The sequence below is a fragment of the Felis catus genome, chromosome B4 (assembly GCF_018350175.1).
Source record: "Felis catus isolate Fca126 chromosome B4, F.catus_Fca126_mat1.0, whole genome shotgun sequence".
Lineage (NCBI taxonomy): Eukaryota > Metazoa > Chordata > Mammalia > Carnivora > Felidae > Felis > Felis catus.
In genome coordinates this window covers 42285996-42313960 of record NC_058374.1, presented here as the reverse complement: position 1 = coordinate 42313960, position 27965 = coordinate 42285996, and the positions used below count along the sequence as shown (strand labels likewise).

The 27965-nt window shown below is 53.2% G+C and overlaps 1 protein-coding gene across 1 annotated transcript; it reads right to left on the bottom strand.

The window, feature by feature from the left end:
• Positions 1-316: 316 nt before the first annotated feature.
• Positions 317-27965, bottom strand: CLSTN3 (calsyntenin 3). The gene is made up of 18 exons (XM_023256740.2): positions 27600-27965; positions 25056-25178; positions 24425-24620; positions 22816-23024; positions 22394-22543; positions 21964-22149; positions 21234-21515; positions 20352-20464; positions 17229-17391; positions 16531-16587; positions 15643-15800; positions 15362-15510; positions 10055-10281; positions 9619-9789; positions 8371-8516; positions 7995-8130; positions 1367-1569; positions 317-1131 (listed from the first exon to the last, which is right to left on the bottom strand). The coding sequence occupies exons 1-18, from the start codon at positions 27661-27663 to the stop codon at positions 991-993; spliced, it is 2874 nt and encodes a 957-aa protein (XP_023112508.2). The 5' UTR covers positions 27664-27965; the 3' UTR covers positions 317-990.

Sequence of the window (27965 nt, the reverse complement as noted above, 5' to 3'; positions counted from 1 at the left end):
CCAGTGGCCTGGCCTTCTGGGGATTTATCTGGGGGGGGGTTGCTTTGATGGCCCTGCCCCCTCACTTCAGCCCTGCTCAGACCCCAAATGGACCCTGAGACCTGAGCTCCTACCACCTCCGTAGCACCCACACAGGATCAGGCAGGCAGGAGGCAGCTCACGGAGCTTTTTCTGGTTGTTTTATTTGAAAACCCTAGGGTGCATCCCCTCCCTCACCACGCCCATCCCCCTCCCCCCTCTCCCCCCTCCCAGGACATGACGATGCCACACACACACACACACACAAGGCCGTGAGCTGCACACAGAACACGGGGGCTGCGCTCACAGCAACATGAAAAAATATACATTATATATAATACACCTGGGGCCCCCGCTCCCCCTGCCATCCCCACAACCCAGCCTCAACCAGGTCATGTAGGAAGGGGCAGGGGCTGCAGGCCCTCAGGCAAGGAGAAGAGGGGAAAGAGGACAGAAAAGGAAGGAGAGCGGGCAAGGTGAAGAAGCAGGGATCCCCAGAATGAAGCGGAAAGAGAGGGAGGAGAGGACGGAAGCTTCCTCCCAGCTGCGGAAGCCCTGGGGAAGACAGGCCTCCGTGGACAGGAGAGTAGGGAAGGGTTCCCCCTTCAATTCCACCCGGGCCCCTGCCACTGCTAGTGACCCCCACTCCATGCAGGGTGCGCCTGGTGGGGGAGAGACAGAGACATGGGCGAGCTAAGGGGCCACTGCCGGGGGGGGGGGGCAGAGAAGGCAGCCAAAGTCTTCCAGGGAACAGGAGCCCAGAGGCACAGGAGGGAGGTGGGCTGGGGGCCGGGGGGGGGGGGGAGGCAGACCCCAGTGCGGCCCACTGGGATTTGGGGATTAAAGGAAGACTCGTTCCAAAGAGCTCTCTCCCTCTTGGTCTCTTCTCTCAGAAGGTCCTTCTCTCCTTTCTGGGGGTGTCTCTGTCTCACCAGGGCAGAAATCTCTCTCTGTTCGGGGAAGGGTGCAGCATCAGTAGCGGTGTGGAGGGGTCTCGATGATGCGTCTCTCGTTGCTGCTGGGGGAGTCGGCTGCCTCCGAGTCGCTGCTGTCCTCGTCCTCCTGCTGGCCACCGGCAGCCCCCGCCACACAGGCCTGCCGATTCTGGTAGGACTGGATGAGGTAGGAGCAGAGAGCACAGGGCTCAACAGTCTGCACGCACCCCAGAGCCTCTCCTTTGGGGGCCATGCTCCCCTCAGGCCCCTTGCCCCACCCCCGACCTCCCTTTTAACCTCTCTCCTTCCCACTCATGGCAGCTCTGCCCGGAGCCTTTTGCCCCAGGGCCTGGCCACTCTGTGCTCCAGCTGAATCTGGACTCTAGGCTTCCCCCCTTCCCACTGCCACTCACCTCCATGGGGTTCACGATAATGGTGAGTGCCGAGTCATCCCAGAAGAGGTCAGGGTCTTTGGGGTCACTGGAGGCCTCTGGAGGCCCGCCAGCCCCTGAGACACGGCGGTGAAGGGAGTGGATACGCACGAGGCCCAGGATGACCATGAGCACCAGGAACCCCACACACACCACAATGATGAGAGTCGCTGCGCTGGGGACCACTGTGGGGAGAGTAAATGGACTTGGCACCACGGGGCGGGGGGGGGGGGCGGGATGGAGGGAGACGGGGGAAGAGGGAGTCCTGGAATAAGAGAAGAAGGATGGGAGCGCCTGGGTGGCTCAGTAGGTTAAGCATCCGAGTCTTGATTTCGGCTCAGGCCACCATCTCGCAGTCTGTGAGACGGAGCCCCGAGGCAGGCGCTGCACTGACAGCGTGGAGCCTGCCTGGGATTCTCTCTCTCCCTCTCTTTCTCTCTCTCTCTCCCTGCTCACATGCCCCTGCCCCTCCCCTGCGAGCATGCGCTCTCTCTTTAAATGTTCAATAAACTTGGGGTGCCTGGGTGGCGCAGTCGGTTGAGCGTCCGACTTCAGCCAGGTCACGATCTCGCGGTCCGTGAGTTCGAGCCCCGCGTCGGGCTCTGGGCTGATGGCTCGGAGCCTGGAGCCTGTTTCCGATTCTGTGTCTCCCTCTCTCTCTGCCCCTCCCCCGTTCATGCTCTGTCTCTCTCTGTCCCAAAAATAAATAAAAACATGGAAAAAAATTTAAAAAAAATGTTCAATAAACATTGTTATAAAAATAAATAAATAAATGTTCAATAAACATTTCAAAAGAGAGAGAGAGAGAGAAGACAGGATGGTCCCGAAGCGGGGAGTGCCCTGTACGAGCTAGAGGAGAAAGAGACCCCTATTGAGAAGAACAGGACACAGGGAGGGAAAGGTGCTGAAGGGCCGCTTAAGGCCAAAGGGACAGAGAGGCAGAGGGAGGGAGGTATGCAAAGGGGGGCACGGGCAGGGGGAGAAGAGCTCCTGGCCCAACGCTCTCAGAACAGCCCTGTTCTCAGCAGGCAGAGGGCCAGGCTGGAGCTCGAGCCCAGTGGGGTAAGGTGAAAGGCGCCACATAGGCTCAACGGTGTAATCGGAGAGAATGTCCTCCCGCATCTTGAGAAACAGGCCCCAAGCTGGCCTGGCAGCCAGGAGAAGCTGCTGGCACCCAAGGCTGGGGGGACACGTCCAAGGGGCCGGGAGCAGCCCCCTCACTCACCCACCTGAACCGCACTCATTCCTGTTCTGTGACTCCTCCCTTCTTCTCGCGGGCCTGGGCCTCCTGGACACCTGGGGCTTCTGCTCCTCCCGAATCTCCCCCTGAGGATTACCTACCTCCCCCTCGGCCCTGTCATGCCTCTGGCCCCGCAGCCTCACTTTGATGCCTAGGCTCAGGGGAGCGAGGACCCTGAAGGGCAGTGAGACAGAGAAAGGCGCGTGCACTCTCACGCGGACCGTGGAGCTGATGGCGGCAAAGCAGACGTGCATGCACCAGCACGTGCCCAGGAGGACCGCACAGGCACACAGCTGAACAAGGACGGCCACCCCCTTCACCCGAGCCAGGACTCTGCCGGTCTGCACACCTGCCCGCACCAGCAGCCTGGCGGCCTGCTCACACAGCAGGAGCAAAGGGCTGCGTCTGAGGGCCTCCAGCAAGGCACGGCAGAACCACACGTGCAGCGTCACCCAGCTCCCCACCAGCTGGGCACACCAGGCGACCCCCTGAAGGAAGATGTAAACGCCACAGATGTGCACCGCGAGGGCCACGGAGCCAGCAGCCGTGAGCACAGGGCGGGCCACCTCCCGCACACACGCACACAGCGCTCGGGGAAGCATGGGCACGCAGAGCAGGAGAGCCCGCAGCCCCCGGGACAGCAAGTGGAGGCAGAGACCCCGCACACGTGTCCCCAGGCTGAGGGCCCGCGTAGGCAGCTGGGTCGCTGCACGCCACATGGGTGCACACCCCTGCTCACTGTTTGCGCCCGCAGCGGCTCTCCCAGCCACAGAGGCCCCGTGAGGCCCCAAATCTGGAGAGTCCCGTTGCTAAGGGGTGATTACCCGTGTAATCACACTGTGTTCCAGCCCATACATCTACCTCCCAGTCCCCGATTTACCCACAGCCTTTGAGACGTGTTGAGAGACAGAGCGGAACGCAAAGAAGCCAAGAGCACGGGAGCCGCACACACACCCTGTCCCACACACACCACTCCTCCCAGGCAAGCGGCACGGCAGGCTGTCACAAGCTCCGGGGCCAACCAGGTGTGTGCAGAAGGCCCTGCCTGAGTGGGCACACTAGCCTCACACCTCCCTGAGGCCACCCTGACGGCTCCCTGCCAAGTTGGTCCCTATCCTGACCCAACCCATAGCTTGCCTGTGGCCGCTCGCCAAGGAGAGCCAATCCTGTTTGGCAGGGCAGGCAGGCTCCCTGGGCACGGGCTCTAGGGCAGAGATGGGCCTGGCTGGATCAGCACTTCTCAACTGCCTGGGGATGGGGGAGGAGGGAAGAAGGGGACAGAGGTGCTTTTCCCGACCATCTGCAGGAAATGGTCCCTCCCAGGTCCCCGTGTCAGTGGGCAAGAGCCAGGAACAGTGACCCTGCCAGCAGGTGGCCCCTGTAGCTAAGCTCAGGCTCTAGAAGGAATGGAGACCCGCCCCTCCACACCTCCGAGTGGAGGCCGCAGCAGGTGAACCTACTCTAGGAGCACACTGATGATGACAGGCCAAAGTTTCTGGTTTGTGCCTTGATCAAATGCATTTGTTCTTCTGAGCCCCCAGCCTGGTGAAGGAAATGGCAAGTCGATTGCCAGGAATAAGAAATGACCACAGGAAAGACAAAATGCAGACACTGTTATCTGCAGGCAAACAAGTAGAGTTAATTAGTTTAAAATGAGGCTGGAAGCCAGCGAGATGGCAGGATTTTTCAATTAGCCACAAACAAAAATCAAGAGTTTGAAAAAGCGCAATCAGCCTCGCTTGCTGCATGAGACCCGAGCAGGTGACCGTGGCCTCGAATGACTGGCACCGCCGACATGAAGGGGCGTTTCATCAAACGGCCCTTGTGCCACTTCTGGTTTCAGGTGGGTGTGAGGACACAGTTAAAGCCCCATCCACAGTCCTGCATGGTGCCCCCTTTATGAAGACCCTGGGGAGAAACTTCTTTCCGCTCTCAGTCCCAGGGCTTCTCTTGAAATACTGGTTGGCTCTCATCACATGACTTTCCTAACCGCTCAGGTTTCCTTTTGCTTAAACTGCAGGGAAGCTCAGAGCCAACGTGCCGGCCCATTCTACCATTCTAGCAACTCTCAGAGTATGTCTTTTGTGAACTGACTTTATTCCCCTCCTACATCTTATTCTTCTTTCAGAATCGTCCTTCCCTCCCCACTCCCGAGTTCATTTTCTATGCTTACTCTATTTCATTGTAGGTCTGTCTGCAAAGCTTCAGGTACTCTTAAGAAACAAAGTAGGGAAACAATTCCCAAACTTTGCTGCACATTGGAAGCACTTGGGGATCTTTAAAAACCATCGACGCCTGCCTGGAGCGCCTGGGTGGCTCAGTCAGTTGAGCGTCCAATTTCGGCTCAGGTCATGATCTCACGGTGCCTGAGTTCAAGTCCCACATCAGGCTGGCTGCTGTTAGCACAGAGCCCTCTTCGGATTCTCTGTCCCCCTCTCTCTCTACCCCTCCCCCATTTGCACTCTTTCAAAAATAAATAAACATTAAAAAAAAAAAAAAAGGAAAGAACTGGAAAAAGAGCTAGGAAATTATGAGGGGGGAAAAAAAAGCTGGCCCCAAGGGTCTATTTAACAAACAGGGTTAGTTTGCTCACAGGTCTCTAAAAATTGTGTGAAGTTTCTATGAATCTTTGCAACTTGATTACGCATTATGCTCCCCTCTTCACCCCTACTTCCCTACTCCCTATACCCCTACCCCCATCTGCTTTCCTATAGTGAGTAAATACTTAAAAAGGCCTCTCTTTTCAGAGAGAGGAAGGAAAAAGGGAGCCAGCCCCAGGGAAAAGGGAACACAAGAGACTCTGTAGTGGTGGCCACCACTTAAAGGGAGGAAGCCAGATGGAATCCCTGGGGATACCAGGGAGCTAGCCTCAGTCAAAAAAGCCCTAGGAAGCCCTCAGGAGCCCCCCCCCCCCACCAAATTAGATGCAACTATAACAAGAGAAAGAAAGAAGGAAGGAAGGAAGGAAGGAAGGAAGGAAGGAAGGAAGGAAGGAAGGAAGGAAGAAAGAGGAAGGAAGAAAAGGAAGAGTGGGCAAGCATCAAGCATAAATGGAGAAGGTATGGAGGTCAATGGTTAATGCACAGTAATGTACAGGCTCTGGAATCCTGCCACCTAGATTTGAATCCTGGCTCCTACCACTTCCTAGCTGTGTGATCTTGAATAACATGCTTAACCTCTCGGGGCGCCTGGGTGGCTTAGTCGGTTAAGCATCCAACTTCGGCTCAGGTCATGATCTCACCGGTTTCTAAGTTGAAGCCCTGCGTTGGGCTCTGTGCTGACGGCTCGGAGCCTGGAGCCTGCTTCAGATTCTGTGTCTCCCTCTTTCTCTGCCCCTTCCCCGCTTGTGCTCTGTCTCCCTCTGTCTCTCAAAAATGAATAAATGTAAAAAAAAAAAATTATGGGGCCCCTGGGTGGCTCAGTCGGTTAGGCATCCGACTTCGGCTCAGGTCATGATCTCACAGGTTTGTGAGTTCAAACCCCACGTTGGGCTCTGTGCTGACAGCTCGGAGCCTGGAGCCTGCTTCAGATTCTGTGTCTCCCTCTCTCTCTGCCCCTCCCCTGCTCGTGCTCTGTCTCTCTTTCTGAAGAATAAATAAACATTAAAAAAAAAAAAATGCTTAACCTCTCTGGGCTTCCATTCCCTCCCCTTTAAAAGGGATAATGCTAGTGCCCATTTCATTTGCTGTTTGTAATGACTAAATGAGTCAATATGTAGAATAGCTCATGGCACACACTGATGTGTTCAATAGTCTTATTATTGTATGTATTGAAATGAGCTTTTTCAAGGAAGCATTTTCAGAATTCTTTAGGGAATTGCCTTCAGAGCCTGTGACACACCTTTTGGCTTTTTTCAAAAGTGACAAACCTGTGCCCTTTGTGGGTTTGTATATTTAAGAATTTAAAATGATATCCAGAGGGGCGCCTGGGTGGCGCAGTCGGTTAAGCGTCCGACTTCAGCCAGGTCACGATCTCGCGGTCCGTGAGTTCGAGCCCCGCGTCGGGCTCTGGGCTGATGGCTCAGAGCCTGGAGCCTGTTTCCGATTCTGTGTCTTCCTCTCTCTCTGCCCCTCCCCCGTTCATGCTCTGTCTCTCTCTGTCCCAAAAATAAATAAACATTGAAAAAAAAAATAAAAAAAAAATAAAATGATATCCAGAGCCAACTCTGACAAAAGTGGATGATGAAATTGGGTAAAACTGAAATGGGTCAAAAGCAAAGCATATCTAAGAAGTAATAAACATAAATGCATCATGTAAATAGGCTTTGAAAGCAATTCTAAAAGGGATTCCAAAAATCATTTTTGGCATCAACAGAATCATTTTACAGTGTTTAGTATGCGGAAGAAAACTCATTTCATAATATTATGTGTAAATACCAGGTTAAGTAAAATAGTTTGATCCCAACTTTGGAAAAAGAAAAAAAAATAAGGCATAGGAAAAAAAAAAGGAACATTAACAATGGCTTCTTCTCTGGGGTGGAATTATGGCTGATTTTTCTTCTTCATACTTGTAGTTTCTAGTTTTTCTACAATAAACCAACTCTTAGATTGGAAATTAAAACTCGCATCACTGGTAAAGTGCCACGGCCAGGGAACATGAGGGCAGCTCTCCAGCTGGATTTAATACTTTGCCAAGTTGCACACTTGGCGTTAGAAAGACTTATGACATTATAGGGGCGCCTGGGTGGCTCAGTCAGTTAAGCATCCGACTTTGGCTCAGGGCATGATCTCACAGTTGGTGAATTTGAGCCCCTCGTCTGACTCTGTGCTCACAGCTCAGAGTCTGGAGTCTCCCTCACTCTCTGCCCCTCCCCCGCTCATTCTCATTCTCTTTCTCCCTCTCTCTCTCTCTCTCTCTGTCTCTCAAAAATAAGCATTAAAAAAAAAAGACTTATGACATTATAGATAGCACATAATTACACACGTATTAGCCCCAACTTTCTCCTTGAGGATAGAGACTGTATCTAACCCATAATTCTTTTATGTCCCTAATACCACTTTAGGACAGTGCTAGTACACAGTAGGTGCTTCATAAATACTTGATGGCTTCACTAGGTCCAGGGCTAATTTGATATTCCTGGGGGAGGGAGCAGGAACAAAAAAGGCGCCTAAACCCCACACCGACTTTATGATTCCAGACATGAGCACCCCAGCGATGAATGACATTGACTCATATTCTTCGGGAGGGAAAGTTAATGGTCCAGGGGTTACAATGATTGGAAGAGAGTGATCAGTTAAGTCAGCACAGGGAACAGAACCATAGCTCCACCGGCCTGCCCCACTCCCAGTGGTAGAGGAGAGAGGATGCCCGTGCCCAGCCCACCCCCCGCCACCCTCCCTGCCCTGCCTGGCCCCGAGCACTCTTACGTACTGGAGTTTCGGTGGGAGCTGGCCAGGCTGTGTCCGGCCATCTCAGGAGGGGGCTGGTGGCCGCGGTGCAGGAACTGCTGGGAGCTGAGCATGTGGCTGGGGTGGGCGACCCGGTTCATGCTGTGCAGGACATTGACCTGGGGGAGGGAGAGCTCAGTGGGCACCCGCCTCTCCTATTCCTATCCACTAGAGTCTTGTCCCACCTCACTAGAGGCCATCTGCTAACCATGCCCCACAGCTCCTCCCCCTCTGAGCAGACAGGTTCTGGGCTCCTCCGTGCTGCAATGTCCATTCCCGCCAACTATGGGTCTCAGTCCACTCCTCCAGGGCTCCTCGCTAGTGGGGGAGGAGGGGAGGGAAGGAGACTCCCTGAATACCTCCACGATGAATTCATTGCTGGAGTAACGGCCATTCATTTCTGAGCAGGACAGCCGGAATTTCCTAGCATAGAGGGCAGCTCCGTGTCGCAGCCGATAATGAGCCTGCCTCAGGATCTCTTCGTACACAGTGATGCTCTCCACCCCTGGGGGACGAGGAAGCAGCTCAGGGCGGGGAGCCAGCCAAAAGGGCCCGGCAGGCCCCTCTCTCTCAGACTCCCGCCAGCTGAGAGCAGACGCAGCCACAGAATGGGTCGGTCCCGCGCCTCAGCAGGGGAATGACCTGAGTTCTCCCAAGAGATGTACCCCTCCGCCCCCAGCCCGGCTCTGACTGATTGGGAGAGAGTGACTGGGGTCCATTTCCTGCTCTGCTCTTCTCTGAAAACTCTGCGGCTTCTGGGTAGAGATGGAGAGAAGGCATTAAGGACCCCCTGCAAGACAGAAGGGAGGAGGCCAGCAGGGGGGAAACGGAGAGAGGGGAAAATACAGAAGTCCTCGGTGAGGTTCTGGAAGGGGATGGAAACAGGAAGGGGCCGGTTATGACCAGCTTCTCCCATCCCCACCTATGGAGGTTTCCTTCAGAGAATAACAGGTTTCCTCTGAAAGCTACCAAGTCATGGCCATGATTCACTACGACGTGAGCACGCGAGTTAAAGATCTGGTGTGGGGGCGCCTGGGTGGCTCAGTCGGTTAAGCGTCCGACTTCAGCTCAGGTCATGATCTCTCCGTCCGTGAGTTCGAGCCCCGCGTCAGGCTCTGTGCTGACAGCTCAGAGCCTGGAGCCTGTTTCAGATTCTGTGTCTCCCTCTCTCTCTCTGACCCTCCTCCGTGCATGCTCTGTCTCTCTCTGTCTCAAAAATAAATAAACATTAAAAAAAAAATTTATAAAGATCTGGTGTGTACATGAGATCAGAGAGATGGAAGGTGTAGAGAAGATGGCTAGGACCAAACAGCTAGAGGATCGAAGGCTCGTCAGAGAAGGCTGAGCCACAGGAGGAGGGAGCAGCAGAGGGGAGCCAGGCTATAGAGAGAAGCGGGGAGAAAGAACCACTTGGGAGCCTGAACCCCAGCACACCTCCTCTAGGGGCAATCTGGAAGCCTGAGGAGCTTCCAGTCTGGGGAGGTACAAGATGGCACTTGCCTCTATCCCTGGGGACCTGGGAGGAGGACCCTCTCGAATTCCTAGATACCTGATACTGGGGAGGGGCGCACACAGAAAAAGAGGACAGGCACTCAGTCCCCACTGACCGGCAATGGTGAGGTAGGCAGACGTGTTGGTGAGTTCCAGCCCTCGCTGCTGCAAGGACGCCATGTCTAGGAGCAGGCTTTCCCGCTCGGGGTCCAGATCATCCCCGACCAGAGAAATCTCACAGCCATCCAGGTTGTGCACGATCTCATCTGACATGCGTGTGTCTGTCACTGGATGGGAGAGAGTCGGGATCGGGATCAGAGCCACAGGGCCCACCTCATGGCCATGCTTCCTCCCTTTCCAGGCTCATTCCCCGAGAGCAGTAGGCAGCATCTTCAAGAACGTCATTATCCAGGACTTTCCTCACACCCACAGGCCTCCTCCCGGCTCTACCCATGTAAGTGGCTCCAGACAAGCGAATGTGGGATGGAGTCACTCCAGTTGTGGACATGAGCCCCTTCTCGGGATGATATCACTCCCTGGAGTCATCCTTACCTGTGCCCTGCCAATTCTCATCCTTTTTGGCCTCCACCTGGTGGGAAATGGAGCAAGTGATTTGAAGATCGGGGAACAAGGGGATCCCCTCAGGTCCCTCAAAGTCCACAGCCGGGCGAGCAAAATGAGCAGTGCCACTCAGCAGGATCTGGGGGGCATCAGGCTGAAGGACCACCACGTACCCCTCCACTTCGGGGATGGAGACACAGGATTCTTCGCTGAAGCACCTGCAGAGCAGAGGGGAGAGAGGCAGCTTGTGACCCCAACACCTCCTGTCTAATGATCCCTATTCTGTTTCACCCCTCCGGGCGTCCATCTCTACAGCAGAGCACCCCACGTCAGGGAGGGGAAGGGAGGAAAGAGGGATAGTGTCCCTGTGGCAGCACAACTACCCCACCGGGGCAAAGCTGGAGAGGAGATACCCTTTCCTGGGAAGATGCCACTGTGGGAAAGGGTCAGAGACAGATCAGGCAACCCAGACCTGCAGGGGTGATCACATCACCAACGCCCTGACCTAAGACTATGGAACACCTATCAAATTTCATTTTACAAACCGAACTTGCCAAAATGTTTACACATACACAGTTCCTTACTTAGGAGATTTGAATTAAGAAGTGTGTTCAGGGGCGCCTGGGTGGCGCAGTCAGTTAAGCATCCGACTTCAGCCAGGTCACGATCTCACGGTCCGTGAGTTCGAGCCCCGCGTCAGGCTCTGGGCTGATGGCTTGGAGCCTGGAGCCTGTTTCCGATTCTGTGTCTCCCTCTCTCTCTGCCCCTCCCCCGTTCATGCTCTGTCTCTCTCTGTCCCAAAAATAAATAAACATTGAAAAAAAATTAAAAAAAAAAAGAAGTGTGTTCAGTAAAACACACGGCAGACACATGCCCAAAAAATACTCAACAACAAAAGTGGAGGGGAAGGATGTGGTGGAGGAGCCTATCCAAGGATGTCCTCCTCCTTGGTGTTTCTTCCCTTCAAGATCAGAGAAACCTCCTTTGGTCGGTGAGCTAATGTGACAATCTCGGACCTGCATCCATGGTCCCATGAAGCCTCGTGGACCTTGGCACCAGGACAGACTCCCTCAAGCACTCAGCCAGGCCAACCAATGCACAGCACAGCTGCTCAGGAAGGCGCTCCCAGGGTCACCTCCCGCCCCATCCTTTGCCAATCGATCAGAATGACACCTCACTTTCTCATCACACCTGCTGGTTTCTGAAGCGTTTACACATACTCTTTCATGCAACCTTATTTCAACCTGTGGAAAAGGGGTAAGAAACCAAAGATGATCAAGCATCTTGGCCACACAAGAAATAGGCAACAGGGGTGCCTGGGTGGCTCAGTGGGTTAAGCATCCGACTTCGGCTCAGGTCATGATCTTGCGGTTCATGAGCTCGAGCCCGCACTGGGCTCGGTGCTGACAGCTCAGAGCCCGGAGCCTCCTTCTGATTCTGTGTCTCCCTCTCTCTCTCTACCCCTCTCTACCCCTCCCCCACTCATACGCTGTCTCTCTCTCAAAAAGAAACAAACATTAAAAAAATTTTTTTAGAAAAAGAAATAGGCATCAGAGTCAAGGCTTAAACCCATAGTTCTTATGCCAAGATCCCACTCTTTCCGCTGAACCACAGCCACTATTTGGCGCCTGGGTTTGCACCAGTCTGATTTATTTATAAAGAAGCACCCCCTGGGGCATCTGGGTGGCTCAGTCGGTTAAGCGGCCGACTTTGGCTCAGGTCATGATCTCGCAGTCCGTGAGTTCGAGTCCCGCGTCAGGCTCTGTGCTGACAGCTCGGAGCCTGGAGCCTGTTTCCGATTCTGTGTCTCGTTCTCTCTGACCCTCCCCCATTCATGCTCTGTCTCAAAAATAAATAAACGTTAAAAAAAGAATTTAAAAAAAAAAAAAGAAGCACCCCTTGAACAAGCAGCCTTCACAAGGAAGTTAGTAGCACAGGAGCAGGGCCTGCGGTCCATATGCTTGTGCTAACTGAAATGCCCAGCTTGACTGCAGGAGCCAAAACAGGAAGGGGTAACCTCAGCAGATACGATGAACTCAAAGCCCCTGAAGCTGCCAATGTCCACAGCTTGCAGAGTTCCTGTGCCACAAGGGGTGGGGCCCAAGAATCTGCACGGTCATTCTGAGAGGCCCGGATCAAAGCCTCCTGGAAAACCACCTAAGCTGACCTTGAGAGCCCAGGCTCCAACAGACATCCCCACTGCAATGAGCAATCCCAAGGGGACCCAAAGGGGAACAGGGGGCCGGCCCTGACCCAAAGGCACTGATGATCTGGTCTAGAGCTTAGTTATATATAGCACACAACCTTAAAATAAGGGCAAATATGGTCACCATCGTGTAAATGGAACAAACAAAAAATCACAAGGGTTTAGAGAGGCAAAGGTTATTTCTGGCTAGGATGGGAATGGGGCATTTGGCCAGGGAGGAGAGGAATAATCAAGGGAAGTAGCAAGTGAGATAGCCTTTGAAGGAGGGTAGGACTTCGCTAGGCAGAAGGTAGACCATAGAATGGGTGGTGAGGAGTGTACCAAGGGGAACGAAGGAACATGAGGCAGAAATCTGGGGTCAGATGGTTGAAGGCTTTGAGTGCAAATTTTGAGCACTGGCCAAGGGGAGGTCATTAAATTCTTCTATATCAGGAAATAATGAGGATGAAAATTCTGATTTATGACCACTAACCTAGCCTCTGGTGACGTTAGAATACTAGAGATAGGTCAACTCGTTAGGAGATTATGGCAATAGGCTGGGCGAGAGGTAATCAGAGACGGGGCTGGAGTAATAACAGCAGAAATGGAAAAAGAGGAGACAGATTCCCAGCACCCAGCACAGGCAGGATCAGGGTGACCTGGCAACGGATGGAGCGTGGAGGATAGACAGGGAGAAATCCAAGATGACTCAGAGGTTTCAAGCCTGGATACCCGCAAGGGCAGAGACACCATTACAGAAATGGAGAATTCAGGGGGAAGGGCACGTTTGGATATTGAAGGCCATTATTCCATCTTGAGCTCATTTCTGTGAGGTGCTGGCAGAACTTTCTAGATAGAGGTTATAGCAAGCAGAAATTTAAGGGCTATGGGAAAAAGACAAAGCTAGAGAAAAAAGATGTGGTAACCATTTGCTCAGGGGCTAATGCCACAAAGGAGGCGGGCTTTCCAAGAAAGAGGTAGGGGGACAAAATACCTTAGGGAAAGTCTGCATTGACCAAATAGTTAGATAAATCTGGCTTTCAACGGACAGAGCTTCAAGAACTGAACCCTGGAACTTGGGGAAGCCACGTGGACTAGGGCAAGGATGTGTATCAGAGAAGAGGAGGTCTCTCTCTCTTTCACTCATGTGCATAAGCACGTGCGCGCACACACACACACACACACGCGCGCCTATATTTTCTCCAATGACCTCAAGGAAGTATTAGGGTAGCACTAACCACATGATAGCTCTACAAACGGAAAAACTGAGAGCTCTCACAAAGAAAACAAGGCCCCCTCCCCCACTAAAGGATCAAAGTCAGGTTCCTAGCTGGTGGATAAGCCTCTCCCCAGGCATGAAAGAGGTAGGAGGAATTCAGCTGAGTCCATCCACAAAGGATGTCACCTCCTCCCACTGTGGGACTCCCCTCCCCTTGCAAAGCTCCACCATAAGCCAAAAGACAGCGCCCTCCCTTGATGTGGCTTCTGAGCAGAGTGAAGGCGAGGAGGCAATTACTCGGTTTCTAGTGGGTTAAACCCTTCATAGCTGCACGACTGCCCTTTTAACAACTTGAGTTCTGGCTAGAACGTGGTAGGCTGCACGCTCAGCTCTGGTCTGTGCCCACATGACCCCAGCTACTTGTGGCCTTCAGCTCCACACTGTGACCACCCCCGTGAGCTAGCAGCCCGATTCCCAAAAGCTGCTGCCTCTGCCTTCCAGAGCTGTAATTGTGAGGCCTGATAATCATGCCCAGTCACTGTGTAGGGCTCAGAGCCCTCTCCTCTCTCTCCTCTCTAAAGCCACCCTTCCTGGGATAGGAACAAGCCAGAGATATTTATCTTCAGGTTGCTTATGGAGAAACTGAGGCACAGTAGGGGAGAAAGGCATGCTTGCTCAGGAATCTAGTCTCCTGCATTGTGTAATCCGCCCACCGGATAGCAGTATCTCCTAAAAACTGCCCCGCAAACATTCTAGGGGGTGAAAATAGCCAGCATTGGCGGAATAGGCACCGGGCTAGGTGCTCAATCTGGACTGTATCATTTAGCTCTCAAAACAATCCCAGGAGTTAGATTCTATTGTTATCCCTGTTTTATAGCGTTTGCTCAGTGCAAAAAGCCAGTACATAACAGACTCTGTGTCCATAACTATTATGCTTTCGTGACCTCTCAGTTATTCTGCATTTTTAAAAATGTTTTCTTTGCTTTCGAGAGAGTGCAAACAGGAGAGGGGCAGAGAGAGAGGGACAGAGGATCGGAAGCAGGCTCTGTGCTGATAGCAGTGAGTCTGATGTGGAGCTTGAATTCACGAACCACAAGATCATGACCTGAGCCAAAGTCAGACACTCACCCAACTGAGCCACCCAGGTGCCTCTCAGTTATTCTGCATGTTTAGCAACATACTCAAACCTTGAAAATAATGTACAACTTTTCTTTTAAAGAATTAAAATTATTTACTTAGCGTTCAAAGGTCAGAAAACTTTCAGTGAAGGGCCAGACAACAAATATTTTTGGCTTTTGGGGCCATACAGACTCCGTCCCAACCGCTAGCCCTGCCATCATACTGTGAAATAATATGCAAATGAATGGGAATGGCTGTGTTCTAATAAAACTTTACTTACAAAAGCAAGCAACAGGCCAGATTTGGCCCCAGGGCCACAGGTTACCAATCCCTAGACTTCAATGATCCTATTTGATCTTGCAAGGGCTTGCTGAATCGAGATGAAAACAGGTGAAACAACTAGAGCTATTTGCTCAAGGTCATCCAGGCGATTAAGACAGTGTCAGAAGCAACATCAGATCTCCCAGCTCCCAATCCAGTACCTTCTCTGTACCACTTTACGTATCAGCAAAGAGGCACAGAGAAAATTAAAACCCCAGGGTCCTGGAAGGGTGGTTAGTGGAAAGAGTAATGAGTCCGTTGTTTAAATCCGAGTCTAGTCCAGGCTCTTCTACAAACGCGGCTGTCAACTGAGCAGGTCAGTTGTCTTTGGGGCCCAATCTCCCCATCCATACGGTGACGGAGGTGCGCCTAGCCCTGGGTGACCTCTGAGACCAAGGAGTTCTGACACCGTCTACCTCTGCGCTGTGATTTGCCCGCCCCACCCAACACTCACTTGACAGCAGTGGTGAGGCGCAGGGGCCTGACGCCAGGCGTGGCAAAGCGCAGAGTGTTCATGTAAGCCACATGCTGCAGGGCATGGTTGAAGGTCTCCACATCATCCCCCTCCAGGGTGAGCAGGGACTGCGAGGGGTTCACGTGGACCTGGGCCCCAGACACAGACAGCTGAGAGCAGGACCAGGAGGTGGGAGAGGAAGGGAGCAGAGGGAGAGAGGTGGGCAGAGGTCGGGGCAGGGGGCATGCCCGGAAGGACAGGGCTAGAGGAAGGGGCGATACCTTCATGCCTTTGCCCAGGCTCTCGAAATCCCTATAGTCCAGCCCCTCCCGACATGCATAGAGGCACTCGATGACCTCGCGGCTCTCCAGGCGGCCTGAGCGCACGCTGAAACCAGCCAGGTAGCCATGGAAGTAGTGGTGGATCGGCAAGGGGTCTCCTAGGGCAGGAACACAGGGATGGAAGGGAGGTAAGAGCAGGTGAGGGGAGAGGCAGCTGGAGCAGGAAATGGGGCAGAAAGAAAGGGCAGAAGGCTGGAGTAAAAGTGTAAGAAGGAGAAATGTGGAAATGGAAAGGAAAGAAGAGACCAGGAAGTGAGGCTTGGTGGGGGCGGTGGGGGGGGGGGACTGGAGAATGCAGAAAAGAGGAGAGAAGAGGGAATAAATCCAAGGAGAAGAGAAGGGTGAAAAACAGAAGCAACAGAAATGAGAAAAGCCCCCCAGGAGAGGGAGAAAGGGAAGGAGGAAAGTGGGACCAAAGGGAGGAAAGAGGAGCCCATGGAGGAAAAGAAGGGGAGGGCGAGAGGACATGGTCACAGGGCATGCAAGGGGACCCAGGGGAACGTGTGGAGCTTCACAGATGCCCAGATCTCCCTGTGTGGGACCACCTCCTGCCTCCCACGATCTGCTACGTGGAAAGCCAGCAAGAGCACTCTCCCACTTCCTTCTGTGAGCAGGAAGGGACACTCAGGAGGCCACCAAGCTCCCTTTGGCCTTACCTCTCCAAGGGAGCCCTGCCCTGCAGTAGTTCATGGAGGCTCTGCCCCCTGGTGGCATGTGCAGCAGTAACTATGAGGCTGGCTGGGATTTGGGGTTGGGGTGGAGTCAGGAGCATAGCACAGAAAGTTAAGGTGAGAGCTCTCTGGTCTCCAGTTCTTATGCACAGAGTACCTTGTGTGGTGTCTGTACTGTTGTCTCCTCCCTTTTCCTTCTCTTTGTTCTTCTCCTCTGGAGGAAAAAAAAAGTAGCAATGAATTCAGTGCTGTGGGGACAGACTGACCGCAAGGAAGAAGGGGTCTTCCCTGTTCTCTCCCCGCCAATGTAGGGCTTGCAACCTGTTCACCAATTTCACATCTCAATCTCTCCAGCTTCTGTTGAAAACCAGCCCCCAAATACATGGCTGAGAAAACACAAGGGCTTTGGTGAAGACACACACACACACACACACACACACACACACACACACACACAAATGCAGGCATGCACCCAAGTTCCCAGAAGGGGAAAAAAATGAAAGAAATAGCTTAAGGAAGATTGAGAACTCTCTGAAGTATTACTGGTATTACTGGCCTCCAGCAAGGGAATGCACTGTGGACATCATCTCTTTGATGGAACAATGTGGGCATTGGCCAAAGTTACAGAAAGAGAGATTCTGGTGATGCCTGAGGTAATGACTAGTTGAACAGGTGGGAGATACTGGGTGGGGGGGAGGGGTCCTGCGGTCTCCTCCACAGAGATCTCTCTGAGTCACCATGCCCAACTGCAAGGAGAGATGCATGAAGTCAGGCTACCCTTGCTCCTTCATTAATCCTAACTTTCTAAAGGCTCCAACCTTCAGTGTCTTCACTGAGAAGCTCAGAGGGACTTACCAGTCCAGCAGGCCCCAATCATGAGAGCAGGTTCCCTTCGGGGCGGGTGGATGAGACCATTGTCATGGATGAGGGCAGGGTCAAATGAGATGCCATCGGCATAAAGCGTGACTGTGGGGAACTCCAGGTTCAAAGCATAGTGGTGCCATTCATCATCACAGACCTGGCAAAGCAGTGTAAGGGTAAGAACCCTCAGGTGCTTTATCTCCAGGGAACTAACACAAGGCACTGCCCCTTCTCCTGGGAGACAGGGTACAGTCCCTTATATTCTCAGCTCTATCAGCAGGGCTTACTAGTGAATTGTTGCCTACCCAGCTCAGGAAATAACATCCCTGCCCAAAATCTATCAGGCATCAACCAAGTAGGTACCTAAAATTCCGTTCTTCAGGCAAATCTCTAAAACTATAAACATTCCTAAGAGAAGTAATACACTATTTTCTGAATAATTTTTTGCCCAAAACTGTATGTATGCATGGCACTGGAAGGTCCACAGTAGTTTGTATCCCAACAGTAAAACAAACCCGCTCTCCTTGGCAGTTTCTCCTAGGGTCAATCAAGATGGGTGTGGGGGATGGTCAGAGGAATGAGGGGTAGCCAGTTCTCTGCCTTATTAGCTTCCAAGTGCTGGAATGCCTCACGGTTCAACCTAGGCCCTTTTTCTCCCTTTTCTCTCTACACACTCTTCCTAGGAGTTACCTCATCTGTTCCCATGAGTTCAGATACCATATTTATGCTGTTAATTCCAGAATCTGCATCTCCAGCCCAGAGCTCTCCTTTGAACCCTGGGCTCTCCACTTGGATGTCTCAGAGGTATCTCAAATTTAACATGTGTAAGACAGAAGCCCACACCCCTTCCCAATCACCTCACTTTTCCCTGGGGCAGCATCAACACTCCACTGTCCATCCAGTTGCTCAAACGGATGACCTACAGGATGCCTTTGATCCTTCTCTTTCCATCACCTTACACATCCGACCCATCAGCAGTGCTGTTGATCCCAGATCCAAACAGAGCCAAAAGCTGCATCAGTCCAGTCCTCAACCTTACCATGGCAACAGTCTTGTCTGGGTCTTTACCTTTTTATGTCTTTTCTATAAGTTCCTCCCATAGTTGCCAAAGGGATCTTCTTAAAATACACATCTGATTAGAGTTGCAGATATAAATCTGATCTGATTGGATCACCTCCCTGCTTTCAACCCTTCAAAAGGCTTCCTACCTCTTACAGGACAAAACCTAAACAAACTGGGGCACCTGGGTGGCTCAGTTGGTTAAGTGTCCAACTTCAGCTTAGGTCATGATGTCATGGTTCTTGAGTTTGAGCCCCACATTGAGCTCTCTGCTGTCAGCACAGAGCCTGCTTCAGATCCTCTGTCCTCCTCTCTCTCTGCCCCTCCCCTGCTCACATTCTCTCTCTCTCAAAAATAAATAAATAAAACATTAAAAAAAAAACCCTAACCTTAAAAAAATCTAAACAAACTACAGCTGGACAAAGTCCATTGCACAACCTGATCACTGCCCAGCTCTCCAACCTTATGCCAGTCTTTCCCCCTTATTCATTGTATTCCAGCCCACTGACCTTCTTCCCATGCTTGGAACAGGCAAAGCGCTTTCCTGCCTCAGGGCCTTTGCATCAGCCCTTCCCTCTACCTAGAACACTTTCTTCTCAGCTATTTCCCATCCTTTAGAACAAAACTTAGATTTCACCTCCATCAGGACTTCCCTGAGCATTAGATCTAAAGTGAATTCCCCCTCTTTGTCCTCCCCCACTCTCTACTTCAGTCCCTGCTTGTTCTTTCAGAGAATTCATCACAATTTACCATTTACATAGGTCTCCCTACTTTCTAAAAATCTACCTCTCCAACTAAAATGTAAGCTCAAAGAAGGCAAATATTTTCTTTCCCTTATACTCCACTGTATCCCTAGAACCAAGCAGAATGGCAGACACGTACTTGATATTTAACATGTGTTGAATAAATAAAGGAAAATAAAAGAAAAACAGATGTTACTAACATTAGCAACAAGAGGGAAAGATCAAGAAGCAGCAAATGGCAGACTGTCTCCTTCACAGAGTACCAGAGAAAACAAAAGCTTTTGTAGACAGCCCTCAATTATCCAGTCTGTGGATTTTCTAGGCCCCTCCTTTCTCTTTCTCTCTCTTCCACTTCCTGCCTTTTTGCAGCTATTTGCTTACTCAGCCACTCTACTGGGGCCTGCAAGAAAAGTAGAAGGAGATGGGAACTCAAATTAGTCCCCATTTGTCCTCACGGTCAGCTTACAGGGCGAGTAAAGAAGAGGTTGTAACTGTCGACTCAAGAGAGGATTTTACATATTTTTTGTCCGTTTTTATTTATCCTTCATAATCATGCGTAATAATAGTGAAAATTGACATCCTTCCTGCCTACAAGGTCTACTCCATCATTCGCTCCTGCAACAACCCTCGGATATAAAGTTCATATTATTGGGGCACCTGGGTGGCTCAGTTGGTTAAGCGTCCAACTTCAGCTCAGGTCATGATCTCACAGTTCGTGAGTTCGAGCCCCGCATTGGGCTCTGTGCTGACAGCTCAGAGCCTGGAGCCTGCTTCGGATTCTGTGTCTCCCTCTCTCTCTGCCCCTTCCCACTCATGCTCTGTCTCTCTTCCTTAAAAATAAATAAAACATTAAAAAAAATTTTTTTAAATAAAGTTCATATTCTTCCCATTTAATAGGCCAAGAAATTGGGATTTAGACATACTAATAGAGATTTCTTGGCTAGTGAGTTCCCCTGGCTGCGTCCCCCAGAATTACTTACTTTCTCGCTTACTACAGCATGCTAACTGCTTGAGAGTCAGGGATATGTACTGTTAAGGTTGTAGGTAAGAAAGAGATGAAATCAAACAAGCGGGAAAAGATAGTTGGTTGGATATGGTGTTAATAGTAATGTGCTCCCAAATTCCTTTTAATCTTGGAGTGCTTCCTGCAGGAGACAAGCCTTGGAAAAGAACCAGAGAACCTGGGAGTAGAGTGGTCAGGAACTGAAGGTGGAGCATGAAGAGGGGCCCAGGGCAATGCAGAAAATGCCAACCCTGGTCCCGGGACCCTTCTTCCAACCACCCAGCTCTCCCAGGAGCCTGGCACTGGCCTCACCTGCTCCAGCTTCCAGAGGAACTTGACTGGGCGGGCACTCTCAAGCAGAGGCCAGTAGAGGAAGGCAATTCTGCAGCCATGGACGGTCAGCGAGTAGTGAGAGAAGCCATCCTCTGAGGAGAGAGGACAGAGACAGGGGTCAAACACAGGGCCTGAGGCAAGAACAGGTTCTCATTACTCTCATTACTCTCTTAGGTGCTCTCCCTCCCGTATTCCCTAGTGTCTCTTCTCTTTCTCTCTGACACATGCACAGAGTCCAGGCCAAGCGATAACTAGGGCTTCTCGAGCATTCTGATCGGCCAAGGTGCAACACTGGGCAGCCTGTTCCCACCCAGATTTCTACTACTCCTTTGGTTAATACATGGGTGATAACCCTTCTTAGGTCAAGAGAAGTGAGCTCGGAGAAGTGGCAGAAATGAGAGGTCAGGTCAAGACTGAGCCCTCCTAGGAAGGACGTGCTATGCAGTTGGAGGAAGATGGGGACTTGGAAATGGAGCCAACTAGCCCTTCAAAGAGGAGGACGGGATAGTGGTAGGAGAGGAAGAATGGGGCACACCACTATCCAGGCTTCTCCACTGCAGTGAACAGGTTTTAATGGGAGTAGACTGGGGAGCAGCCTACCACATGGTGGGAGGCAGGGGGATTGGGCAACTGCAGGTGAGAAGGGCAGTGAGCAGTCCCATTGCCCTCTGAGAGTAAGCAAGGTCTCAACTCATGCAGGCAGTAAACCACACAGCTTCAGGGAGCACCAAAGCCAGCACCACCTCTTACAAATGAAGAAAGAGGCAGTGGCCTGTCCACAGCCACAAACTGGATGGTGACAGAAGCAGGATAAAAAGCCAGTTTCCTCACTCTCAGACCAGTGGCCTGGGGAAGGCTCACCATTCTGGACAGTGTTACACACGATGGTTTCCTCTTCCTTCTTGCCCTTGTTGGGGGTCACACCATGCTTCATCCAGAAGGACAGAGTAAAATGGTCACTGAGGCTGTTCTGGGGCCCAGAGCCCAGCCCGGCTGTGCCACCTAGGGGCACCTGCACGGCTTGGGTGCCGTTGAACCAGTAGATAAGGCTGCTGTCCTGGCTGTAGTGCACCGAGAGTCCGGCCGTCCAGTTGGCATTGGGGCCGGGCATGGGCAACAGGTCTACCTCCCCGGTGGCGGCACCTGCAGAAGCCCCAGAAAGCACAAGTGTCAGAGCTGAGACACAGCAGATGCGGAAATGGGAAGCAGCCAGGGAAAGAGCGAATGAAGGAGAGAGGTTCCCCCCAGCTAGTCTCACCCCCTCTCCCGGCCCCTCAAAGACACCAGAGGGTGGACCTCTCTTCCAGAAATGGCTCTCCAATGAACTCAATCTCCAACTCGTCATCTCTCCCTACCATTGTTCCGCAATGTACCTGGTGACTGTCTTGTGCTACGATTATGGTTATGCATCATTGCCAATGACCCAATGATTTGCTTTGGGGGCCACAGGAGTTAACCACGTGCTACAACCTCTGTGGATATATATATACATATACACCCGTGGGTGGGCAAGGGAAGATGTGAGGCAGATTCTTCGGAAAGAGGCAGAGGAGGGTCAGGCAGAAGCCTGGGGAGGGGAGGGCACACTCACCACAGAGTTTCCGCAGTGCCCGTTCTGAGTAGTTGTCACGGTCACAGCCCTTGGCCACATGGCTCGTCTGTAGCTCTATGGTGGCCTGAATGTTCCAGAGAGGTTCATCACAGGTCTCCAGGCGGATACCAGGGAACAAAGCCAGGCTCCCTGCGCCTGGTGCATATTCAATCCTTTTGTTCCAGCCTGCACGGGGGACAGGGAGAGGGTAGCGGAGAGAGAGGAAGGCAGTCCCTCTTATCCATTCTGCCATTGTCGTGTCCGCTGACACCCTTGGGTAGACAGCCAAGGTAGACAGCTGCAAGCCTGCCCCCAAATCTCTCTCCCCTGGCTCTTAACCTAGCCCTGTGATTGTCAGAAGGGACAAAAGGGAGACCCAGGTGAGAGATGATGTACAAGATGGGTGACAGCACAGCGCGGAGCTCCTCACCTTGCCAGCTGGGTTTACAGGTGGGCTTCACCTGGATCTCCACCTCGGCATCATCCGCTGCCCGCTTCTTCCCGCAGTCGTAAGCTGTCACCGTGAACTTGTAGAGTCTCTCGCCACTGTACTGCAGCTTCTCCGTGTTCTCGATGTTTCCTGGGATAGGTGTGGGGGGAAGACAAAGAGGGTAAGGTGCGCCAGGGAAAGGCTAGGGAGGAAAGGGGAGGACTCGTGAGCCAATTGGGCAACAGGTGAATCAGGCAGCAGAAGACGGGGAAGGAGGTGTCTGGGGGAAAAAGGCTCTCCATTGGGAAGGCGGGTGTGGAAAGAGGATCTGAGGGACACGAGTGGAGAGTTCAGGCCCCGGGGTGTTCGGAGGGATGTGGGCGCCCAGGGGCGGGGCCCGGGGCCGCAGGGGATGCACTCACCGTCATTGTCGATGAGGAAGGGCGTGTTGGGGGTGAGGATCTCATAGTAGCAGATCTGACTGTACTGGGGGGAGCAGTCACCATCGATGGCTTCCACCCGCAGAATGCGGTCGTACAGCTTCCCCTCAGTTACCGCAGCGCGGTACAGCCGCTCCACAAACACGGGGGCAAACTCATTTACGTCATTGACCCGCACGTGCACAGTCGCCCTGCACAGTACCCGAGCAGAAGGGGGGACAAGCAAGAGTCAGCCGGCCTCAAAACTCAAAGAGGGGAATGCAGACAGGGAGTCAGAGCACACAGGAGCCAGTGTGTCCCGAGCCTAGGGCTGTGGGCATGCTCATCCCACCCTCCAGGGCACCAGGCACCACACAGGAAGGGGTGACTGATGTCAGGGGTAAAGGACAACCTCAGAGGACACCCTCAGCTGACTTGGAGAACTCCTGTACAGAGTCCTATAGGTTCGGTGCTAAGACAAGGGCTAAGACAGAATTTTGCATCCAGCTGGTTGTTCCTCCACAACAGTCAGATCCAACGGGATAACCGAGGAAGACACAGGATAAAAGCCAAATTAAAAGCAACTGGGGGGTGGGGCGCCTGGCTGGCTCGGTCAGTGGAGCATTCAACTCTTGGGGTCGGGGTTGTGAGTTCGAGCCCCGCATTGGGTGTAGAAATTACTTAAAAATAAAATCTTTAAAACCAACCAGGGGAAGGGAAGTGGTATTTATATAAAAGCCATTAAGTCATCCGACACGAGCGTGAGCGGAGGGCCGTCTTCTGTGCACACGTGTGCAAAGTGTTTGACAGGTGTGGCCCCCCTACTCGGGGCCCATGGGGCGGACAGCCCTGGGGCTATGCCTTTCATGCGGAGCGCGGCCTCCCACCAAGATCTAGGCACCCGGGGCCCAGAGGCAGGGTCCTGTCTCCAAATGGGAAACTGAGTCACAAGGTGCGGTTTGCCACCGGTGCCTCTTAGCGGCCCGGGAACCCTGACTGCCAACCTTTCTCCCATTCTCTGATGAGAAGCCGGCTGGGAACAGACATAGGAGTCTCGGGCCCCAGGCTTGGCCGTGCCGGAGCCATTTCCTGCGCACCCTCTCCTAGCATCGTGCATGTGTACATCGTGAGTATGTGAGTGTGGGACGCGCTGCAGACTGGTGGGGCAGGGGGAAGAAATCCGGATGTGTGCTGATGTGCTCATCCTCCTCCTCCTCGTTCCCCTCCTCCTCCTCATGACCCATGTACTGAGCCTCTCCCGTGCATCAGGCACTGTGGTGCCTGCTTTTTACATAAACCATCGCCTTTACTCTTCACGGCAATCTAAGGAAGGAGGATCGTCATTCGCCCCATCTTATAGAGCAGTAAAAGCGGATCCAGGAAGGCTAAGTAAGTTGCCCAAGGTCATAAGAGGCGGAACTAGGATTAGATCCCATGAGTTCTTCTACACGTTTCTGTCACCTAGAGTGAAAGCTCCTGGAAGAAAAGACCCCGATGAACAGAGAGGGGAGGGGGTAGGTATTCAATGGCAGCATGGACAGAGGAGGGTGAGGGGCTTGGGAGGAGCAGGGAGGGCTCAGCAGCCGGAAGCAGGGGACAAGGGTCTCCTCACTTGTGGGACTTCTTGGTGTTGGCCCCATCGGGGCCCTCGCCACAGTCGTAGGCCTGGATGGTGAAGGTGTGCTCCTTCTGGGTCTCACAGTCCACTGGCTCCTTGGCCCGGATCAGCCCTTCTCCGGTTGCTTTGTCCAGAATCACGGCCTCAAAGGGCACCCCAGACCCATGGAGCCGGAAGCCACAGATCTCACCTGACCCAGGGGGGGAAGGAGGGATGAGGCTCCTTCTCCTTCACCACTTCCAGCACCTTCTGCCCAGCCTCCCCGCCTCCGTTCCACTTCGCCTCTCCTCCCAAACCCCCGTCCCTTCTCTTGTACGTGCGACAGTGTTAATTATCAGACATATAGCTCCAACACCAGCGTCCCCAAGCTGCAGCCTCTCAGAGCTACTGGGTCTGAGATCTGACCAAATCGTGATGCGGTTAACCTCTGCCTGCCCGCGTCCTTCTCTCTGGCTCCCTGTACTCAGCCACCATCCTTAAGCCTACTTCTACCACTTTGCCGAGGCCTCTTCCCCACTTCCTCTGCTCTCCTCTCCCAGGACCTCCCCTCTCCCCACCTTGCCCTCTGCCGGCCCAACCACTTTTCTCCGTCCCACCCACCTTGGCATCCCCCAACCCCAACTACCTGCATAGCGCAGGGGAGCATCCTTGTCCAGGGCAAAGAGTGGTGGGTTCAGCAGGACCGTGTTGTCATTCTCCATGACGATGCCCTGGTATTCTGCCTCGATCCATGGCTTGTGCTTGTTGGCTGACCCCCGCCCAGGGAGAGGAGAGGACGCACCTGTGAGCTGGCCCTCCACTCCTGCACAACCCCGACCCACTTACACTCCACTATTATCCCCCTTTCCACCCTCTGCAGAAGCACGTGCAGGAGGAAGGGCTGAGGTCAAGAAATCAGCATTAAAGGAGTCAGAGGGTCTGTGGGATGTCACAGCCTTCTGCCCATGGCAGGATAGACCGTTTCCATGGCAACAGCCTACCCTGGGGGAGGAGGAGGAGGAGGAGGAGGAGGAGGAGGAGGAGGACCACTATCTCCCCTGGGAAACATGGTCAGGGGGTAAAGAATTTTCTTGAGGGATTTCAAGTGCTAGTGAGTGGAGACTGGAGATTCGGAGAGCAGTGGTGGGCCATCAGAAGGCCCTGGGAAAGGGCAGAGTTGAGATTAGAGAAAAAAGATCTAGACGTTTCCTGAGATCCTGCGTGTTTATCTTCTCCACCACCATCACCACCCCCACCCCCATTTCAGTCCTGATCCCCTCACTCTGCCCTTCTCCAAGCCAAGCCCCAGCCTAAATCCATCCAACCTAAGAGAAGAGAAAATATATAGGACAGAAGGAGGGGGACAGAAAGGGGCAGGGATGGAGGTGAGGAATCAATGCCAAATGACCGGACCCAGCACAGCCGACATCCTAAGGGATTATTGAGCTGGCCTAGAAACACGACAAATCTCCTGCCTGCCTCTCATCCCTACACCCAAGAGAGCACAATCGTAGCCAGCACATTGCTACGTCCCCCACAAGGCCACCAAACCCCACACTCCCTGACCCCCACTTCTTATTCCGACTCATGAGTTAGTCCTCCTTCTTGCTTACCTCTTTCTTCCCTTCAACCACCAGCCAAGCCAGGAAGGATACAGGACTCACTCAGCCTCTAGATTTCCCTACCTCTTGCCAGACTCAGCTCATTTGTGTCTCCTCCCCGGGACCGATCTCCCCCTAGCCCGGTGAGGGGCCTTAGGGAAGGCACAGTGTGCTCCCTTCCCTTCTACATCACCTCCACCTCAGCTGCCACCATTTGCTCTATGTAATCCCACCATGCCAGCCCCCAGACTCCCGAAGCACATTCATGATGGCCCATCAATGGAACATGGGTGGAAGAAGACATATCATCAGAGGGAAACTGAGTCACCAAAAGGAAACTTCCCCAGGATGTCATGGTGAGCAAAAAATCCTGTCTTCCAGTCTTTCTTCCAACTACACCACAAAAAAAAAAAAAAAAAAAAAAAAAAGGCTTCTGGTATCGGAATGCCTGCCCCTTTCTAGCAGATGACCACCAGAAGCCCCTTCTCGAATGGCAGAGGAGGAAGCCACAAGATGGTGCTCAAAAAGGCAGCACGGGAAGTGGCAGGAGGCTAAGAAGCTGGGTTGAGGTCAGACACTGAGGCGAGGAGCCACAGCCTGAAGATGGAAGGGTTGTGGTGCCGCAGGGCCAGGGCTGGGCGCCTTCTCCACAGCTCACCCCCAGTCTCCCTGCTCCTCTCCTCTTGGCCACAGACTCTCCTTGTGTTCTTTTCCTTCACTCGCTGCTGGCTCCCGGCCCTTCCTTCCTCGACTTCCCCTTCCCCCTCTTCTGTCCCTTTCAATCCTCTCTCTTTTTTTGCCTCCACCTTTACCCTCTTCCATCCATCTCCTTCTTACCCCCCTCCCACACCTCATGTCCGTCGTCCTCAGCTTTTTCCTCTCACCGCTCATCTGGCACCCCCTACACACCCACTTTTGCCCTTGCCTGCTTTCCTCCACCTACCTGAGCCTTGGCCCCTCGCCCCTCGCCCCTCGCCCCTCGCCCCTCGTCCCTCTGATGGCCTCACCCAGCTGAATTTATCTGCTGTCTGCCAGAGAGGGCAGCTCTGGTAACCCTCAGCCCAGCTGTATGCCGGGTATGGACGCAGAGGAACACGCCAAAACATACGTGCTCCGAATTGCTGAGCTGCTGCAAGCAACTGTTTCCATCCAGGATGGGATGGAAATGAACCAGATGGATCTACCACACACCCTTAGTGCGGGCACACCCCAGTGACAACGGAGAACCCCCCAGAGATGTACATTACCCTCCAGGGGCAAGGCCTTCTGAGACCTGAGATAGCTCCCCGAGGTGAAATTGAAGGGGGGGGGGGGGGGCGGGGAGGATGCAGAGAGCCCAGGATAGAAATGAGGACTAAACGGGAGCAAGAGAAGCACATGGGTAGAAACAGACCAGAGAGGATGGTGTGGGGAAGGGGATGTGAGGCCGAGAAGGGGGCAGCTCCGAGAAAACGGGTGGGAAGGGGGATGGTGGCAAGAACCCACACCTGTCATTTGCCCGAGAGCTTCAACAGCCCCTGCCCACCCCTACCCCCACATGGCTCTCCCCATACCCCTCTTTCAGTGGCCCCCTCCCCCACCTCACTCACCTTTGTTACAGGAGCTGGAGGGGAGCAGGGAGGCCAGCAAGAGGGGCAACAGCAGGAGGGTCATGGTGTGGTGTGGGCAGGGCAGGGCAGGGCAGGGCCAGGCGATCGCTCTCCCCCGAGAGCCTCTAGCCGGCTGATTCCACCTTGGGGGAGGGAGGCAGGGGCTCTCCAAGCAGTGGGGGGGAAGCTAGGGGGCAGCAGGGCACAGACAGAAAGGAGCCTGCCGCCCACACTGGTCCATACAGCAGACCTGGGCAGACCTCAACCCGGGTGGCTGAGGTGGGGGACTTGCAGAGGCTTCTCGTTTGCTCTGGAGCCGGGCGTCCTCACTCTCTCCCTCATTCCCAACCCATCCCCGCTACTGCA

What these genes read in the sequence shown, in the direction of transcription:
- CLSTN3 (XM_023256740.2), bottom strand. Translation starts at nt 27,663, where the DNA reads ATGACCCTCCTGCTGTTGCCCCTCTTGCTGGCCTCCCTGCTCCCCTCC. An exon ending in GTGTAACACTGTCCAGAATG is followed by an intron (nt 20,465 to 21,233) that starts GTGAGCCTTCCC and finishes CTCTCTCCTCAG; the next exon opens with AGGATGGCTTCTCTCACTAC. An exon ending in GCCTGGGCAAAGGCATGAAG is followed by an intron (nt 15,511 to 15,642) that starts GTATCGCCCCTT and finishes TCTGGGGCCCAG; the next exon opens with GTCCACGTGAACCCCTCGCA.